The sequence below is a fragment of the Lissotriton helveticus genome, chromosome 8, assembly GCF_964261635.1.
Source record: "Lissotriton helveticus chromosome 8, aLisHel1.1, whole genome shotgun sequence".
NCBI classification, from domain to species: domain Eukaryota; kingdom Metazoa; phylum Chordata; class Amphibia; order Caudata; family Salamandridae; genus Lissotriton; species Lissotriton helveticus.
Window position 1 is genome coordinate 1,228,434,771 of NC_136069.1, and position 18,205 is coordinate 1,228,452,975.

General features: G+C 46.0%; 1 protein-coding gene across 3 annotated transcripts in view; it reads right to left on the minus strand.

Moving 5' to 3' along the window:
* The window catches only part of TSGA10 (testis specific 10), a 529,263-nt gene that overhangs the window by 153,921 nt on the left and 357,137 nt on the right, over positions 1-18,205 (minus strand). For all 3 annotated transcript variants that reach the window (XM_078658208.1, XM_078658209.1, XM_078658207.1), the window contains exon 15: positions 4,096-4,281. In XM_078658208.1, the coding sequence (XP_078514334.1) occupies positions 4,096-4,281 (186 nt within the window). The remainder of the gene's footprint in view (positions 1-4,095; positions 4,282-18,205) is intronic.

Sequence of the window (18,205 nt, forward strand, 5' to 3'; positions counted from 1 at the left end):
GCGACTCACCGTGCCCCAGGAAGGCAGGAGCGGTGGATCGGCTTGTGTGCGGCCGTTATGTGGCTTCCGCCGCTCATTCAGCGGCCGCAGGGGGAGGCGAGATCAAGCAGCAGCGTCCCTGCCGCGGGGCCGCCACTCCGGTGTCTGTCTCTAGCTCCGGGTAGGCCTCCTAGTCGGGGCCTCGATTAGCGTCCTGCCCCAGGCTGATGCCTCTGCCCGTCTGGCGGCACAAAGGAGGGGAGGACCATTCTTGTATAGGGTGATGCGCTGCTTACCGCCACTGCTCCACACCGGGCCGCAGTCGAGCGAAATCGCGGGCATCGCTGAGCAGGAGGCGCCGTGGCGGGTAAGCTACTCCGTTGTTCCGCCCCTGCAGGCCGACGTCGCCATCTTTCCTCCTCGACTCCCGGAACTGCGATATCGATATTGTGCAGCCTCCGGTGGTGTAGTCCCCACAAGTCTCACTACGCTTCCAAGATGGGGGTGTCGGACAGTCTTCTGGTCAGTTTGGCATTAAGTACTCTTGGTCTGCCGGCTGTAGCACAATATATGTGCCGTGGATGGGGGAGAGCTCGCTCAAGCAGCAGCCATCGCTCTCGGCTCAGAAAAGGACTTTTCTAGCAATCTTTAATCTGGCTCAAAATAATTATCTCCAACCATAACTCGATAGTGTTAACAGCTGATACTGCAAGGGGTTAGACCTGAGCGGATGTGGACCTTTGAGAGAGGGCTGCTGAGAGAACCAGGATGTGTGCAACATATGAAGGAACGGATAGTGGGCTTCTGGGACATCAATAGAGGAAGCACTTGCTCAGGGGTTGCTTGGGACGCATTTAAGGCCGGGATACGAGGTGAGACCTTGAGCTTTAGTCTACATAGATAGAAACAAGAGGGGCTGGTAGAAAAAAAACTATGCCAGGCAGTAGCTGATGCTAAGGAGGGGTGAATGCTGCAATTGCATTGGGTGTATCGCTGGATCATGCTTTGCTAAAACTGACATTGGCAAAATCTGAAGCTCAGAAGCTTATAGCTATCAAGGCAGCTGCAACTTTTCTGGCATGAAAGGAGCAATACTATGAGCTTAGTGAATGGGTTGGGCATACATTAGCGGTGCGCCTGAGGCAGAAAACACCAATCGGGGAGGTCCAGGAGATATCGGACGGAAAGGGAGGTATAGTTAACGAGCCAGAAGGGATACGAGAGATATTTAGACAATTCTATGGCAACTGATATAATGAAGAACAGGTGAAAGATCCTTTGGAAATCCAAACGTATCTTAGTGAAATTCCTATACAAACAATTACCGAGGGAGAAAGGGAGGTGCTGAAAACTCCTTTGACCACCGAAGAGATCCTTGCCGCCCTGAGTAGCCTTCCATCTGGCAAAGCAGCTGGGCCTGATCAGATCCCCCTAGAATTTTACAAAGTCTTTGAGGAGGTAATCGGACCCGATCTAGTTGAAACAATTCAGCAGGCCCAGATGGGTACCTCTGTTCCAGGATCATGGGCAGGGGCAGATATAGTAATTTTCCTGAAAAAAGGTAAACCACCTAAAGAACCAGGGTTATACAAGCCAAAAACGCTAATGAACTGTGGCGCAAGAGTTTTTTCTAAAGCCATGGCAACCAGGCTTAGTAAGGTTATAGGTAAGATGGTCAACTCCAGTCAGCACGGCTTCATCCCAGGGAGAGGAACAACTCAGCATGTTCGCAGGGTTGTAACTCTCTTCGATGCTTCTGAAGTCTCAGAAGAACATCGGTCATGTTAATGGATGCAGAAAAGGCATTTGACTGGGTCTCCTGGGACTACCTCTGGGCGGCTATGAAGTGGACTGGCATTAGGGGGGGGGATTTGTTAAAGCAGTTCAGGCTTTGCATAAAGATCCTACAGCCCAACTCAGAGTTACCGGAGGATAAATGGCACCCTTACTAATCAATCGCGGAACACGTCAGGAGTGTCCATGCTCACCATTACTCTTCGCGATTTATATCGACCCCCTAATTTGGAGGCTGGAGGCAAATGGTGGCATTGCCCCTATAAAGTTTTATGGTCTAGAATACAAAACCTTGGCATATGTAGACAACATCGCATTGGTAACTCCATTTCCGGAAAACGCCCTAACTGCGATAGAGTCGGAAGCTCAAACCTTTGGCTTTGTGTCAGGGTATGCCTTAAATGGGTCCAAGACTCAGATAGTCAAGAATGCGGGGGTGGTGTGCGATGATATACGTGTCGTGGACTCAGCTGTTTATCTAGGGATCAACATATCAGCGGATCTGGGAAAGACCATAGACAGAAACATTGAGCCAATAATATCTAAAGCTAAAAAAGATTTCGACAGAATGCACAATCTACACTTATCGCTAGTGGGGCGCTGCAACATTGTGAAAATGGTGTTATTATCAAAAATCCTGTATCTCTTCAGGGCGATGCCACTCGAATTCGAGGGAAAATGGTTCCTAGCAGTGGAGCACATAGTTAACAGGTTTATTTGGGCACATGGGAAAACTAGGAGGGCACTACGTTTTATGTCTTTACCAAGGGCAAGGGGAGGATGGGCTGTTCCCGATTTCAGAATGTATTATTGGGCAGCAGCCTTTCAGTATATGGGCGGGTTGATTGGTGGAGACGTGTCTGACCCACAGGTCAGGACCGGATTGGTTGATATGTATTCTATATATCAGGTTGAATGGCTATACTTAGCTATTTAGGAATCCAAAGCTCCCTGGAGAAATCTTTGCAGATACCATAATGGCGGAATGGGAAAGGTGTGGAATCCGGAAATTGGGCGATCTAATGTGGCTTCATGGAATTCGGCAGTTTATAGACATACAAAATAGCTATGGCATCAACAAAAGATTTTTTTAAATACCTTTTATGGATGTTATTATGGGAGGGGAATACTGTTCTACCTGGAGGATCTATGCTGAGCTCTCTGTATTTAAAAATGACGATCTTGAGAAATACGAGAAGAAATGGGTAGATAAACTTGGTGTAGATCAAGATTGCTTTTGAAATTCACTAGAACTAGGTCAAACTGCTCTATGCTCTGCAGGGCTTCAAGCTCAGCAGTATAAAACAACCTACTCTCTGTATTATACTCCTGCAAGGATAGCGCAATGGGGGGAGGGATGGGAACCAGATGCCCTTGTTGCGATAGCACTGACGCTGAAATAATACATATGTTTGCGTCATGTTCCCAGCAGCAGGCTCTGAGGAGTGCAATAGAATTATTTTTTGACAGAACCTTAGAAATTTAAATTTGTCTCACTCCTATTATAATACTGCTGGGGATAGATAGTGAAGACAGGCAAGACCCATCACAATATTTCCTCTTCATGGCTATGTCGGTACTGCGTATCTGCATTGCCTCAGCATGGTTGGACAAAGCAGCTCCAACTTTTCAACAATGGCTCGCAAGGTTGTTATCTACCTATAATCTCGAGAAGGGGATTTATGAAAGGAAGGGGAAAAGAGGGAGGTTGCATGGTAAACGCATTTGGGAACCCATCTATAGATGGAAGGAAAATCAGCTGTGATTAGTATTCTCCAATTCGCTTTCATGGGTGGCCCTATGAAGGGGTATCTGAAACAGAAGAATAAAATACCTAATTGTAGTAATTTTCATCGCAAATGCAACTCAAGTTTATCATTGTCACTTTGGTTTTATTTCTTGTCGACTTAGGAAGTGTGATTCTTACTCGTTGACGAATTTTTTCTTTGTTCGTATTGTATGTATATATCTTAGATGATTTCTGTATGGTTTTTCTGTAGTGTTGCTGTGCTCAAAATGATAAAAGACTAATAAAGAATTAAAAAAATGGAAATTCATTGTATGAAATATTGCCTCATAAATATACATTTTGGGTCTTCTGAAGCTGGTTGCATGTTACAATGTAGTGTGTCGATCCCAGTCGTATACTTTGAGAATGATGTCCCGGAGCACAGCAATATCACTGAAGCATATAAAATCACAGTAAAGCACACAAGAATCAAAGTTTGGTGGGAGGATGTTCTGTTGTTTTCCGGCTGACAATACTAGATCATTAAACATGTTCCATTCCATTGCCAATACAAATATATGTGTTTATCTTACTTGTTCAATCTCTAGCTCCAGCGAGTCCATTTGCTCCTTCAACCTGCGACGCTCAGACTCGGAATTGAGAAGCTCTAGTCGCATGGAGCTACACTCCCCTTCAGATTGGTGGTATTTGCTTTGCCATGTTTCAACTTCAGAAGTAGCTCTTCGATAGTTCTCCAAGTGTTCTCTGTTCTCCTTTTCCTGAGAACATAAAAACAATTTTCATTGTGACCACAGGTCTTCATTATGCAAAAATCAACATCACAAACTTGCATTTGTGGAAAAAACTTTTCTTAGCATACATCAAAACTGGAACCTCGACGTTACATTACAGAAGAAACTTGTTAATTTTTCTTTTGCTTTTGTGATCCAGACAGCAAGATGAACTTCCAAGTGTTTGTGGTTGCTTTTAGAAGTCCTGTTCTAGGTGAGCTTGAGCAATGGCGGTTATAATGATAAAATATTATGCATTTGGAGAGGCGGTTTTTCAACCTTCTCCTTTCCTATAGATTTGCATGACTATAATGAGTGAGGTGACCTTTCTCTTGGCCTGCAGCAGTCCATACAGCTAGAATGCCATTTCTTCTAATTTGTATCAGACAATGTGCTTGTTCAATCCTCCTGTTCGTCTCCTGCCTCACATAAACAAAGTCATGCCTCTAGAGAAAGGTGACTATGCTATGGCATCAAATCCTTCTTTTCCCTTTGATAAACAGTTGGTTCTTCTAGCTTTGTCCACTTGGCCTCTCTGTTTGGCAAAGGTGCAGTATATTGAATTCAGCCAGATCCTACCTTAGGTGCATATAACGATAAAGACAAGAAGAGACATCTACGATTGACTACAGAGAGCAACCAGACCACGGTACGTTTCCACTAGCTTGTAGTAAAATGTAAGAGAAGGAGATCACAGGCGTTGGTGCTCCATCTGAGGTCATCTTGAGATTTCTGCAATAAAGGTTACGGCCACTCAGAGTAACCAGCTAGCTATTTCCGGCCTGGTAAGAAGTATGCCTATTATAAAAATGCTACAAAAAAATTAAAGATCAGTTTAAACCATCCCCAGAGAGAAAGAGGTTCCTTTCTCATGAGAATACAGCTGAGCTCAATTTTGCCACTCCTCAGTTTCATTGATTTTACCCCCAAGAGAACATTAGAAAGGTGCCCATTCGAATTGTGACATCTAGTATTAGAGGTGTGTCAATACTCGGTTTGATCCACACCGGGGCTAGTAAGACAATAAAAGTTAACAGCCTGGGTGGTTTTCTCAGCAAAGATGTAATAAAAAATGTTAGATGCCTGCAGCCAAACCACTCTATGTACCTAAAAAAGCAGCACCTTTTTGTAACTTCCCTTCATATCTGAGTTAGTGATCCATTAGGGAGAAAATGATGAACAGAGATCATGGTAATCTCTTAAACTTTTCAAACCAATGTCAGGGTTTGCCTTCAAACTCTTTAATGGATTTGTTCTTGCAGTCTGGTTGTTCCCATTTCGCTTGACTAGAGGCATTGGGCAGCAGTATTATTTACGAAGGGAAAGGATTTAGCAGAAGGCTATAACATTACGTCCATCCTGAGTTACAGGTGCCACTATAGCCTGACCAAGATTCAGGCTAAATATTTTCTTTAGAATGGTCACCTTTCCCTCACAAAATTGTTGGGAAGCTACACTCCCGCCGTGTCCCTGTGACGGTACATCAATGCAGTCGAATCTGCACGTGATCCTACTTTGTAAATACCACCAAGCCCATAGAAAGATCTGGCTTTTACCAATATTAAAATCTTGGGGACTGAGACAGTGCAGACCCGCTCTTCTAAGACTGCAAATGTTGGAAACACCGAATGTCTGTTACTTTATTAGTAGTTTCTTAAAGTGTATTATGAAACATAGAAAGAATCTCTAACAATCCTGTCAGTTTGAGCATAAGCGGTACTTTGCACATTTCTCGACTAATTTTTCTCTTTTTAATTGCGAAATGAATTTTATCAGAAACATATGTAACATGTTTACTTTTACTGTGTGTTGATATTTTGTGTACTTTTATGGTTTTTCCACTGTGAATAAGCCGAATAAAGATTTATATATATATAGCCTGACCATGAGGTGAATTCTTTAAGGACTTCAGCTCGAGAGCAAGTTTGTGCTCCTTTCACTTCTCTTTTATGCAGCATTTTCTGTGGCAGTATGAATTTGCTAGTCCTTTAAAATTGAACAATAAATGCTTAGGTGTTATGAACTTTCCAAGGTTTCCCTAAGGCTGGGAGAATGTCAGTACACAGGCAAATTCAGAAGGAAATAAATTGTTTGATGGAAATGAAGCACTAGAAAATACAAGTAGCAAAAAGAGCAGAGAGTTCAATTCTCAATATAGAGATATCCCGATCAAGCGACCTATATATACTAGTTCAAGAGGCCATTGACCTATTTAAGTACCTTCAGCCAGGTACTATACATTTCACAATTCCCCACAAGCACTTAGTGGGTAGCTTGAATGAACTATGAGCGCATTAACCTTTTTTAAAAATTATATTTTCAGTACTAGCTGGTAAACATTTATCATCTCAATCACCATTAGGAAATTAACAGCAAGGCAGAATGGATATCCAGGCTTGGATTATTTTCAAGTAATAGGTACTCATGTCAGGATAAACCCCTGGCTGGAACTCTTTTAGCTTTATGGAATTAATTCTCATACATGCAGTATTCAACTACAAAAAATAGGACTCCCCAATGCTCTACCCTTTTCTGTGGTTTCAGGAGTCTTCCAATTCCAGTAATTTGTTACATTTTCTGCAATCACAGAACAAATGCAGGGTTGCAGCAGGGAGAATGGACGAACGAGGAGACATGCAGCAGTGAGCCTAGGGGACTCCTCAGAGTACATAAGCACATCAGGGGAAGGCCCCACTGACCCTCTCGACTTAGCGCTCCCTCCCAGCTAAAGCAGAGACATCATGGCACCCTGGGCAGCCTTGCTGCACAACTGAGATTGCTCCCGATTCTTCACTCCAAAACAAATTGCCTAGTATTTCGATGCTGTAACGTTTTTGAAAACTCTGAAGCACACGCTCTCTTGCCAATCTCTTCTGTGAATCTCTTGTTCTTTGTAACACTCTGTCTGCTTTTCCTCTTTGTTTATCCTCCTTGCCTATCCATCTGCCCTTCTAGATGCCTCCATTATTCTCCCCACGTAGGTCTATTTTTAATTGTTTTTTGCGAACATATCTAGCATATGATCTGCACACTCAGACTCACATTTTTAAGAAAACAAGTTACTTACCTGTAACTTTGGTTCCCCAGTATTGGTAACTTTCATAGATTCCCATAGCTTGTATCATTCCCCATCTTCAGAATGGGAGTCTCGGTAACAAAAATAACATAGCAGTAGGTACAAAAGAGAAAGAAAAAGGGCTAGGCCCCATTCCCTTTTGTAGCATATCCACCTCTTTTTGCAAAAGAGACCAAAACTAAGCATCAGCCAATCAGAAGAGCCTCAACCCATATAACCCTCCTCAAGGAACCTCTGAGCCTCAGATTTTCGTAGCCGTTGTATAACAGTGACCACATCTCCTGAAGGCTGAGCTTTCCCAGGGGAGGAGGGTGGGCGCATGGGAATCTATGAAAGTTACCAATACTGGGGAACCAAAGTTACAGGTAAGTAACTTGTTTTCTTGCCCCAGTATTGGAACTTTCATAGATTCCCATCGCTTGTATCAGAGTAGCTAGCAGTAAGCAATAAAGCACATTTTGTGACATAAATAAAGAGACATGTCAGTATCCATACTTTCATAAGAGAATAAGTAAACCACATATTGAAATAACAATCCGTACTAACAGTAAATACAAAATGTGCAGAAATAGGAAGGAGGGATAGTAGGGAAAGCTCACCAATAAGTGGTAGAGGTTCCTCAGGGCTGCCTGGCCCACAGCTGTGTCTTCCTGTGTCAAGGATTCCAAGCAGTAATGCTTCGTAAAGGTGTGCGCGCTGCCCCAAGACGCAGCTCTGCAAATGTCTCTGATGTGTACTCCGGCGAAGAGAGCTGTAGAGGATGCCACGGATCTTGTGGAGTGTACTCTGTTCCTGCTGTCCAGCGAGTTTCCCGCTGTAGAGTGGCAGTATAGAATGGCACTGGAGATCCATCTCGCAATACTCTGCTTTGACAGTGGAAGGCCCTTGCGAGGACCACCAAAAGCGATGAATAATTGAGAAGATTTACGAAACCCTTTGGTGCGATCTAAATAAAATTTGAAGCACCGCTGCACATCCAGAGAATGGAGTGACCTCTCCTCTGGTGCGGAAGGGTGAGGAAAGAAAGACTTGAGAATCACAGGTTCATTGAGATGAAAGTCTGAAGGCACTTTTGGTATGAACCTCGGATTAGTTCTTAAAATCACAGTATTTCTCTTGAACTGGAGAAAAGTTTCCTGTATTGTGAGAGCCTGCAATTCCCCAATGCGTCTTGCCGATGTTAGAGCAAGAAGAAGAGCCAATTTCCAAGAAAGAAATTTCAAGTCTGCCCGATGAATGGGTTCAAATTGATTTTTCATGAGCTGCGCAAGAACCAAATTCAAATGCCATGTGGGAGGCGGAGGCCTCACCCTGGGAAAGACTCGAAATAAGCCCTTGAGAAACTGCTTAATAATCCGGGATGACCAGAGAGAAGGTCCAGATGAAGTGAATCTGTGGCGAGAGATTGCTGCCAAGTGAACTTTTATGGATGAATGAGCCAATCCTGCCTTAGCCAAGGACAAGAGATAAGGTAGAAGTTAATGAGGCGGAGAAGAGAAAGGGTCCACACTCTCCTTCCGGCAGCAAATGCAAAATCTTTTCCATTTCAAACGGTAAGTCTTGTTAGTGGAAGGGGCTCTAGCTTGAGACAGAACTTCTCTTATCTCATTTGAGATGGGAAGGTTTATGAATTCTCGCTGCTCAGGAGGCATGCTGTCAGGTGTAAAGAACGTGGATCCGGATGCCAAATCTGCCCATAGGACATCGTGAGAAGATCCGGAACCGCCCGTAAAGGAAGTGGAGGAACCAGAGTCAGAAGGTGTAGCTCCGTGAACCAGAACTGCCTCGACCAAGCAGGAGCTATTAAGATCATCTTGCACGGTTCTGCCTTGATCTTTCTGAGCAGCCTTGGAATAACCAGAATGGGGGAAAGGCGTACACAAATGCTCTTGACCAAACTATTGAAAGCGCATTCCATAATGATCCTCGATGGTGAAGCCTGCTTGTGTAAAACTGCCATTTTTTGTTGATCGGGGTGGCAAAGAGATCTATTGAGGGTTTGCCCCACCAATGAAAAGTGTCGTCCAGTATCGTCTGGTTTGGTTCCCATTCGTGGCAGACTGACGACAGCCTGCTGAGTCTGTCTGCCTTTTTGTTTAGTACTCCTGGTAGATGTTCTGCCTGCAGCGATATTCCGTGTGGAATAGCCCACTCCCACATCTTCTGGGCCTCTTGAGATAACGGAAGAGATTTGATACCCCCTTCCTTGTTTATGTAGAGCATGGACGTGGTGTTGTCCGTGCGGACGAGAACTGCCGACCCCTGAAGTCGTGGGAGAAACGCCTGTAGTGCCAGCCTGATTGCCCTGAGTTCCAGGGGGTTGATGTGAAAATGACGGTGCTGGGGAAACCAATGCCCACTGACATGAAGATCCTGAAGCACTGCACCCCAGCCCTCCAGTGAAGCATCCGTCGTTACCACTTGATGAGCCGGATTGCTTACGAAGGATAGATATCGGGAAAGGTTTTCTTGCTTCATCCACCGCAAGGCTGCTCTTTTCATTGCCACAGTAATCATCACCTTGTCGTCAAATGAGCCATGAACTTGCCTCCATTGTTTGTCTAGCTGTTCCAGAAGAGATCGCATCCGCAATCTGCAGTGAGGAATCAGAGGAATGCATGAAGAGATCACTCCCAGAAGGGATTTGTAACGGCGTACTGAAAGACACTTTCTTTTTCTCAATAAGTGCCATGGATTTCAGTTTTTCCTGCCTTTCTAGGGATGGAAAGGCTTTGTTGAGAGTTGTGTCCAAGATGGCTCCCAGGAAACGCGCCGTCCTGGACGGGAATAGAGATGACTTCTCTCAGTTGAGAGTAAGACCCAAATTCTGGAATAGGTTTGTACATGCGTTGACTGCTTCTCTTGCAGCCTCCCTGGACGGGGCCTTCAGCAACCAGTCGTCCAGGTTTGGGAAGACCTGAAAATGACGTTTCCGTAGGAAAGCGGCCACTGGTGCCAGCACCTTGGTAAAGATCCTTGGGGCAGATCGAAGTCCGAAGGGTAAAACCCTGAATTGAAAGTGGCTCTTGGCTACTGTAAATCGAAGAAACCTCTTGTGCGCTGGGTGAATGGGTATGTGAAAATACGCATTTTCGAGATCGAGAGTGGCCATGAAATCCCCTGGATTGAGGAGACGTAAGATATCCTGGAGTGAAACCATCCGAAAGGATTGGGAAATGAGATAGGTGTTTAGCTCCTCGAGATCTAAAATAGGGCGCCATTTCTCCAGCGTCTTTTTTACCAGGAAGAACCTGGAATAGAATCCTTCTCCGCTCTGAGTTAAGGAGACCAGCTCCACAGCTCCCTTGAGAAGCATCTGATGAACTTCGAGCTGCAAGAGACGCAGATGTTTTGAAGGAATGGCAGCAGGGTGCTTGGAAGGTGGCATCTGTGTAAACTCCAAAGTATGGCCCTTTTGAATGATGTTAAGCACCCAACGGTCTGATGTTATCCGTGTCCAGTTGTCGAGGTATTGAGATACCCTGCCTCCTACAGATGTTGTTGTGGAGGTGGGTACAGCAGGCAGAGCCAGAACGCCGCTATTGCCTCTTGGACTTATCACGTCCCTGGTGGTTTTGCTTCCCTCTTGCATTCGACCTAGAGAAAGATGAGGCTTGACCTTGCTTTTGATGGTAGGGTTGCTGATACGATTGTGACTTTGATCCGTATGAAGAGTATCTTTGCTGCTGGTACGAGCCTCTGTATGATGTAGTACTCCCTCCTCTGGTACCCCTCAATGGAGCTTTCTGATACTGAAGTGTACCGAGGGACCTAGCCATCTCTGTATCCTTCTTTATTTCTTGGAGGGCATCATCAATGTGTTTACCGAATAATGCCTCACCATCAAAAGGGAGGTCCAAGATCTTGATCTGGACCTCCGGTCTGAACCATGTCGCTCTGAGCCATCCTTGGCGACGAAAAACCGCTGCACCAGCCAATGAACGAAAAGCCGTAGTGGCAATGTCCATGGCACAATCTATCACCTCTGCCGATGTCGCTTCCCCTTCTTGTAGTATCTTCTTGGCCTCTCCTCTTGACTCCTGGGGAAGTTGTTCCAAATTAGGTGATAGGTCACACCATAATTGGCGATCATACCTGCCCAGTATCGCCAAAGCATTTGCTGTTCGCACCAGAAGACTTGCCATAGAAGAGAACCTCTTCCCTGTGTTATCAAGTCACCTGCCCTCCTTATCAGGAGTTGTAAAGGGTTCCGAAGGGTTCCGGAACTTCCTCTGTGCCGCCTGCGATATCACAGAGTCCGGTTTTGACTGCCCAGTCAAGGACGCCGAACCATCTTCAGGGGCCTTATATTTCTTTTCCAGACGTGGTAAGACTGGAATTACCGTAGCTGGGTTTTTCGTCACCTTTAGAACCTCTTCCCACACATGGTCCACAATGGGTATAGATCGGGTCACCTTCCTCTAGGGCTATTTAAAGTCATAGAGGAAACACTCCATCTGTACGGAAGGCATAGGCATCTTAAATCTACTAGATGCTCTCTCCATCAGCTTATGAAAACCCCCAATATCTGCTGGAGGAGAATCCACTGGGTCCGGACTAGGTGACGCTGGATCCGGGATCACATACTCATCCAGTAGCGGTGCGTCCATTGGGGCGTAGGGGCGTAGCCCCACCAGCCACCATGGACCCGCATCGCGGCCACCGGCCGCAATCCTAGTATGACTATCTTCTAAATAAATGCGCAGGGGGGGTGGCCTGCTGCAGCTTGAGTGACAGTCCACACTCAGGCTGCAGCAGACCGTAGTGCGCAGTGACATCCCGGCCGCTGGGGAACTTACAGTGCGCATGCTTGGGAAAGTTGGCAACTTTCTCAAGCATGCGCACTGTAAGTTCCCCAGCGGGACCCAGGGGTGCTTGTTTGCTGCCACAGCCCGGGTTTCCAAAGGGCGACAGGGCGAGCAGCAAATGTGCCCCGCTAGCCAATCCTGGCGCTGCATGCAGCGCCAGGATTGGCTGGTCCACCGCGCAGCATCCATCATTGGATGCCGTGCGTGGTGGGGGTGGGACATCCTGTCAAGGAAGAGCTCTGCCTCGGTCGGCGTCTCTTTCGTGTGCTCTAGAGTCCAGAAGATGCGTGGTATAAACAGGTAAGTTGTTCAGAAATACTAACCCAAGTGAACTCACCACGGTTTAGATTTATATTGTTTCTGCCCCTACTAAATGTAAATATCAACTTTATATTTGCCATTTGATCACTTTTAAAGCAGGGACGAGGGTTGGAAATAGCGGCCATGCCGCGTGTGTATCGCCCAGCGCTAATCGCAAGTGTTAACCCCTGCTCAAATGGTGGACGAGGGGCCAACACGTGCCAGGAAAGAAGAGTGCGCGAGTCTCAAGGGGAGGTGATCGGAAGAGAGGATGTGACAGTGACGGCCCTGAAAGTGCCAGCCAGGCATTTAACGGAGATCTAAACAGGGTCATGGAATAGAGAGGGATGGACCCGAAAGTATACAGAGATGGTGCGAGGAGAAGAGGACTCTCGACAGATCAGAGCGAAACAGAAAGAATGAGCCGCGCTCAGAGGGGAGACGGCAAGACAGGTCCACAGCGATCCCTGTGAGCCCCCCTCCTGCAGAAATGTGCGTGGGTGCGACCCTCAAGTGGCATGCGTGGGTATCCGTGCAGCCGCCGCGGTGATCTGCCTTTCCTTTTCGTTTCACAAGTTTTGGCCGCCGGATCAAAACTTATCGGGTCAAAGCGCCTGTTGCAATGCCCTAACCTTGAGAAGGCATCGAGATAACTCGTCGGATTAACCCACCTGCTGCAAAGATCTGTGTGACTGTCGTGTCATAGATCAGATACCTTTTAGGGTAGCTCATGTGGTTGTCGCACCTGCTGGGGATCTATTTCGATCTCCTGCAGAGCACAGCGTGGTGGATCGCTGGCACAGCACGTGCTGCAGAGATAGATCCGCGTGCAGGATGCACTGCCACGATTGACGGAGTCTAAGAAAGCCAGCCGAGCGGGTTGGAGTTCCTGTTGCCATTGCCTGCGTGTAGGCTTCAGGCCAGGGGTTCAGATCCCAGCAAGTTGGTTCAGAAGGTTAGCATAGGTGTAGGTATGGGTAAGATCATCAGGTGAAAGGTTACGATCCAGTAAGACAGCTCGGTCTGTTAAAGGTCCTGTTGGATAGATCTGGGTCTAGCCTCTGTGTCTCACGTGGGGGCTGCAGATTGCTAGCTGAGCAGGTTAATGAGCCTGCTGTAGAGACCTCCATGTAACTTCCAGGCCCCTGAGATGCCTCGGCTGGTAGTGCCTCTTCTCAGACGAGTGCCTCGGTCGTAGAACTACAAATTGATGCTTGGGATTACCACATATCTAAGTGCTTGCAATATTGAAAGATAATGAAAAGGGAAGTAAGTATGTAAAGTGGTAAATGTGTTATTGGAAACCGAAAGCCGGTCTCCTCTACCCACAAATCAGTAAGCCCTCTCCACCCCAACTCACACACTGGTTTTCTGACAGTCACTCTTTTTATGAATTAGTGTTTTCTAGTCATGACTATGAAAGAGGGGCGAGGAAAAGAGGGGTAAGGAGTGGAGTTCGAATGGAAAGGGAGCACAGACTGACGGATTACAGCTAACAATGCTTTTTAACAGCCAGATAGCGAGCCTACACTTTGTCTGCAGGATGATTTCAACTACGCAATGTCGTGCTCACTGCACTGCGTCTGCCCTCAGCTGCAGCCCCAGCATGCACTGCTCCACTCGCTGCACTCTCTCACCCAGCATCTCATCACTACCGTTGCCCTAACATCGTCACACTGGATTTACCCATACACACTACCCTTGAACCCAAAACACCCTTGCTCCAACCTAATAGCATTGCGTCTTCACCAGTTCATTCACTTACCTATTTATCCATCAGCCCATCCATGCATTTACTCTCACAGTTATCTGTGCATCCACGGGCTACGTTGTCCATCCATGCACTGGATCACCCATCCCTTCGCTGCTCCTGCCCCTTCCATTGCCCCTTCCTACACTGACACCCTCGTAGTTCTAGCTTTAATACCTCACTCTTTTTTGCCACTATTGCCTTGCCCCTCACATTGCTGTTGCCTCTCGCATTGCCGTTGCCAGCTACACACTGCCCTTCTTTTTAGGCTTTGAAGCACTTGCCCATTCATCTAGCCTTCTATTATGCACTCTCACACCTATTCAATCATTCATTCAATCACTGAAAAATTCTTGTATCCACACACTCCACTGCCATCTTAGGCACACAGTTAACGAAGAGGCACTTTCACTTCTAAGCCGGGTCTAATGGCGCTTTAGAATATGCTGTAGAACCTTGCATGGTCATTCTGTGGTTATATTGAATAAGCAGCTACCTATGTTATGCCATCTATTAATGTAATAACTGCACTTTCACAATTGCTTTATTAACCTTCCTGCTTTCTCAAATTTGCTTGAAAATGCACGATTTTTCTTCTTTTTTCCCAAAATGTTCTTTTGGGGTTCGGGCTCGCTCGCTGCGCTCACTCGCTACGGTGCTGTATGCAAATCACTTTGCACCCCACCACTTTGAAATGTCACCCACCGCCCCTGAACTCATCCCATTCTAAGCCCTGATGAGGCCTGTTATCAACATCCTGATCCTCATCCGAGGAATCATCCTGAACGTCCGGTAGTACTGGAGGTATATTAGGAGCAGGTGTTTGTGGCTGAGAGAACACTTGGGTCGGCAACTCCGGAGAAACCATCATCGGAGTCGTGGGGGCAGGTGTGGTCTGAACTGCTGGGACAGAGGCAACCTGAGTTGGAGCCTGAGAAAACCTAGTTTTATAATCCTGCAGCATGCTATGGAGATCCGCCAAGAGTGAGGAAGGAACAGACACCATCTCCTGGCCTGCGGTCTCCTGACGTTGATAAGAGTGTTGGTAAGAACATTCATGACGAAACTCGTTCTCAGAGTCCGTTTCCTGGCATTTTACCAACAGTTGAGAGGGACTGTGAGCATACCAAAAAGAGTCCAGATCATCCTCATCAGAATCTTCTTCTTCTTCCAGTAATAAAGCGGGAGGCAAGGGGGTAACCCTCCTTGGAGACGTCATGTCCGGTGTATCCTTTTCAAGGAAATAGTAATTTTCTCAGTCGACGACTGCATCGTCGACAGTACCATGGGCGATGGAGTAGTTAGAGGAAAACTCGTCAACGTGGTCGTCGATGGAAGAGTCACCATCGACGGGTGAACTGTCGGCGACAAGATGGGCGTCGTCGACACAGCTGTAGACGAGACCGTCGACGCTCCCGTCGTCGTCGTCGTCATGGTCGTCGTCGTTGAAGCTCTCGTTGACGATACCGTTGTCATCACCATCGTCGACGAAATCCTCGACGGTATAACTTTCGTCACCTTAGATTTAGACGCCTTCGTCAACGGAGTCTTCTGCTGCGTTGTCGACGACTTAGAGCTTTTCCCTGACTTCTCAGATGACAGAGAAGATGGTTTCTTAAATGTTGTAGCAGTTTCCACCACTGCTGAAGGTGTAGATCGTCCTTCCCTCTCCTTTACACCGTGGTGAGGAGATTTAACAGGACTTTGGCTCTCAGACTCACAGGGAGGCTTTTTTGAGGCCTTAACTAGACGCTCCACAGAAGGTGAAGGGGAAGCCCTACCCCTTTTGACTGACCTTCTAGATGATGTTGAAGAAGAAGAGTCCTCACTGCCGCTTGACACAGTTTCCTTTCTTGACTTTAATTTCTGGAGCCAAGTGAGTAGGCGACCCTCACGGTCCCGGAGGGTCTTTGAAGAGAATGTGCGGCAAATCTTACAGTCCGCAGCCTTATGACCTGGATACAGGCAATAAATACAGTCCTTATGCCTGTCTTCCACATACAGCCTTTTCTTGTCACAGGTGGAACATGACTTGAAAAGGGCTTTTCTCTCCTTGTCAGACATCTCAGAAGAAATACCTAACAATCCTGAAGAAAAAAGTTGAAAAAATCCTCAAATAGAGTAGAAATGAGCAGAGCTCAGAGGAGACTCCCTTAGCACAACGTGCGGTAGAAAATCTGAGGCTCTGACGTTCCTTCAGGAGTGTTCTATGGAGTGAGGCTCTTCTGATTGGCTGATGCTTAGTTTTGGTCTCTTTTGCAAAAAGAGGTGGATATGCTACAAAAGGGAATGAGGCCTAGGCCTTTTTCTTTCTTTTTTGTACCTACTGCTATGTTATTTCTGTTACCCAGACTCCCATTCAGACGACGGGGAATGATACAAGCAATGGGAATCTATTAAAGTTCCAATACTGGGGCAAGCAATCTTCTATGCACAGAGAGTACTGCACAATGTTGTTCATTTCTACAACGTTATACCCTCAGATTGTATACCCTCAGAAAGCCTCCTTCCCTGCATCCTAAAACCCTGCATGGAAAGTTGACAGTAAATTACAACCTTTCCTTATTCAAAGTGACCCTCTTTTTACCTTCCATCCTTTACATGCCACCTCTTTCTGGGTATAGCCTTTCCTCAGACACATGCCTGCCTGCCTTATCTCTGGTGTGTATTTCTTCAAATGGCTTACACTTCACAACCTCTGCTTTAAAACCTCATTCCTACAACCTACCACATCTCCAGCAGCCTATCTCTTTATCTCACCAACTATATATAGCCCTCTCTAATATTCACTAACATTCAGACCTTATTCCTATTAATTAATTTACTGTAAAGAAACTGGAGTAAATGCATGGAATGTTTTTCTTTGAGAGCACATAACTAATCCCAATACATGATATGACGAGCCCCCATCAGAGCGAAATCAATCTTGGATTGCTTGTTTTCCAGTTGAGGAAGGACCTGGCCTGGCATTTCAGGCTGAACTGTACCTGTTGGAGCAGAGTCAAGACAGATATCATATGTCTGAGTCCAAACTGAGGTGGCACAGTGGTCAAACGAACTATGGGTTGGACTTCTATCCCAAGCGATTGTTTGTGGTTAGACTTACTGCAAGCATCCTCCCATCACCTTTCATGTGCTTGATGTAACGCAGTAAGTGACTAAGGGTATGCCCAGATGTGTGACCCTTGTACAATGTGCCACTGGAACCAAGCAGCACCCGACTGACGATTGCCAATAAGGGTAAAACCTGTTCTGGGAGGATCTGGCCTGGCAGTTTGGACTGAACTGTTTCTATTGCAGCAGGGTCAAGACTGATTTGTATATGGCTTAACAAAGGAATGCTGGGCTTGGATGCTACCCCGAGTGATTGGCAGTGGTCGGGCATTTTGCAAGCAGCCTCCCATCACATTTTGGCTGTTTATTCCCAGTATCCAACAATAACAACTTGAGTGACCACTAACCCTGGGTTCTGGAGAAGCGTGCAACTTGATGTACAGCACTTAAACGTCTCAGCAGAGTAGTAAGAGCTATATAAATGTATAAATGCTATAATATAGTACAATATGTATTTCTTTGTAAAGTGCTTAAATAGGGTATGGTGAAGTAGCACTCTAAAAAAATACTCAAATAAATAAAATAAATACAGCACCTTGCGATTGATAGGTTCCTAATGCAAAAAAAACCATTCTATATAAGGTATTACTCTGCTCCTTGGAAATAGGTTCACAAAGAACTATGGGTGAGTTGTACAAAGATTTTTTTAGGTCGCAAACGGCCAGATTCACAGAATCAGGCAGTTTGTGACCACAAAGAAGAGTACTTAAATGTACAAAAGGAAAAATTCGAGCCAGTAACTTGTTACTGAATCGCAATTTGCATTATTTAGTCAATATTTAGAAGGGGCGTGTTTAGGGCTTCCCTTTCAAATACCGATTCCCAGAAGTATGTACTAATGTTTGCAACCAAATTCTGGTTGCA